Here is a 2500-nt window from a genome sequence, read left to right as displayed (position 1 = left end):
TATACGCTATATATACGTTAATATATATACACGTTAATATATTTTGGTTTATCAATCTGGTTGTAATAGTTATTAGTGTTATAGATTATTCATATTTACTTAATTTAGGTTAGCATATGGTCTGCTGTTGTAATTATTTTTGGGTGAATCATCCTGCTGGTTGTTGCAATGAAATAAGTAATTTGTTTATTTACACATGTAGATCTAAAGGAAATGTTGCTATTTTAGTGATTCTGATAATTTACCTGGCGGGTTACAATAGTTGTTTGTTTGTTTTTTGTTTGTTAACGCAGTAATGGATCAGTGAACGTGAAACTATTTGCTTATTCATATCTTCCTTTTTTAATTATATTTTATGTCATATTGCTTTTCTTATTATCTTGTTGCCCTCATTTATAGATTTAATTTACCTAGTTGTAAAAGCTTTTTTTTTTATCGTAATTCACGTGGCTTGCGCTCACGAACGTTACTTTGTTTCAGGTTGCGAAGCTGAAGTTGGATCACGTGACCCGCGACGAGGAAATGAAGAACAGAATGCGCAAGGACCCGCTCAGGTTTGCGCAATTGACGTTTTCTCTTTCTTAAAAGAAAAAAAAAAATGTAGTAAATAAAAAATCGCCCTTTTCTTCGAGTTATTTTTCGACTTGGGTTTTTATTGTTTTGCTTCTCCTCTTTCTTTTTTTTATCTTTTTTTTTTCTTCACTCTTTCATTGTCCTCCTCAGCTTTTTTTTCCTTGGTTTCATAGCCATAGTCGCTATAACCTTTATTATTATTATTATTTATTTCTAATTTCATCTCGTTAGGAATCATCTTCGGTTCCTTTTCTCCTCTTCTCTTCTTGTATAATGTCATGTTCCCTTTCTTCTTCCTCCTCATCATCATCGTCATCATCTTCTTCTTGTCTTCTTCGTCTCCTCCTTCTTCACCCTCATCTTCGTCATTTTTTAAAAGTCCCTCTTGAATACCATCCCGAAAAAGGCAGAACTCTACGGGAATGTCCCTCCGCGTTTAACAACCGAGTCATTGGTTAGCGTGTGCGCCATGTAAATCACAGGCGGGAAAATGAATGAAATAAAGAAATGAGTTATTGACTAAGTTGCTAACAAATAGATAAGTAATTAAGGTTGTGATATAGATCAAAGCTAATGTAGAGTTGTTCGAGCATTTTCCTCCTTCAGGCTTCAGACATTCCAACTCCTCGAAATCCAAAAAAATCCGGATTAAAAGTTTAAGAATAAAACATAAAAAAAGAGCATCGGTATCCTTATCTTAAAGAACCCCACTCCCTTCCAGATATCAAGGCGGGATTCGAGCGCGCTGGGCCGTGGCAGGAATCGAAGCGCTCATGTACTTCGAAAACCACATTCCCGAGGTTGAGTGGCCGTTCCTGATTCTTCACGGCGAGGAGGACCACCTGTGCGCTCCCGAGGGCTCCAAGATGCTTCTGGAACATTCCAAGAGCACCGATAAGGAGCTGAAGGTGAGGGGAGATAAGGGGAGGGAAGGGGGAGAGGGAGGGAGGGGTGGGGGGGCGTTGGTGAGAAGCTTCTTTTTCTATCGAGAAGCGGAGAGGATTTATGTTAGGTTTTAGGCTCTGAGGGAGTAATGTAAATGTGCTTAAGTAAATATACATGCACCCACACATGCAACCCCCCCCCCCCCATCCCACACACACACATACACTTACACACAAGCATATACACAAGCATATACACAAGCCCATGCCACCGCCCACGCACAAGCACATGCACACACACAAGCACATGCACACACACACACACACACACACACACACACACACACACACACACACACACACACACACACACACACACACACACACACATCCCACACACACACACACACACACACACACACACACACACACACACACACACACACACACACACACACACACACACACACACACACACCCGCACACACACACACACACACACACACACACACACACACACACACACACACACACACACACACACACACACACACACACTCACTCACACTCACACTCACACTCACACTCACACTCACACTCACACTCACACTCACACTCACACTCACAAATACAAACACACACACACACACACACACACACACACACACACACACACACACACACACACACACACACACACACACACACCGCACACACACACACACACACACACACACACACACACACACACACACACACACACACACACACACACACACACACACACACACACACACTCACACTCACACTCACACTCACACTCACACTCCACACTCACACTCACACTCACAACCACACACACACACACACACACACACACACACACACACACACACACACACACACACACTCACTCACACTCACACTCACACTCACACTCACACTCACACTCACACTCACACTCACAAATACAAACACACACACACACACACACACACACACACACACACACACACACACACACACACACACACACACACACA

General features: G+C 42.4%; 1 protein-coding gene across 1 annotated transcript in view; it reads left to right on the top strand.

Annotated features, from left to right (window-relative positions):
- LOC125029552 (monoglyceride lipase-like) overlaps positions 1-2500 on the top strand; it is a 9745-nt gene that overhangs the window by 6146 nt on the left and 1099 nt on the right. The window contains exons 4-5 of the mRNA XM_047619507.1: positions 481-554; positions 1295-1481. Coding sequence (XP_047475463.1) covers positions 481-554; positions 1295-1481 — 261 coding nt within the window. The remainder of the gene's footprint in view (positions 1-480; positions 555-1294; positions 1482-2500) is intronic.

Source organism: Penaeus chinensis, chromosome 10, assembly GCF_019202785.1.
Source record: "Penaeus chinensis breed Huanghai No. 1 chromosome 10, ASM1920278v2, whole genome shotgun sequence".
Taxonomy (NCBI): domain Eukaryota; kingdom Metazoa; phylum Arthropoda; class Malacostraca; order Decapoda; family Penaeidae; genus Penaeus; species Penaeus chinensis.
This window is presented reverse-complemented; position numbering and strand designations above follow the sequence as displayed.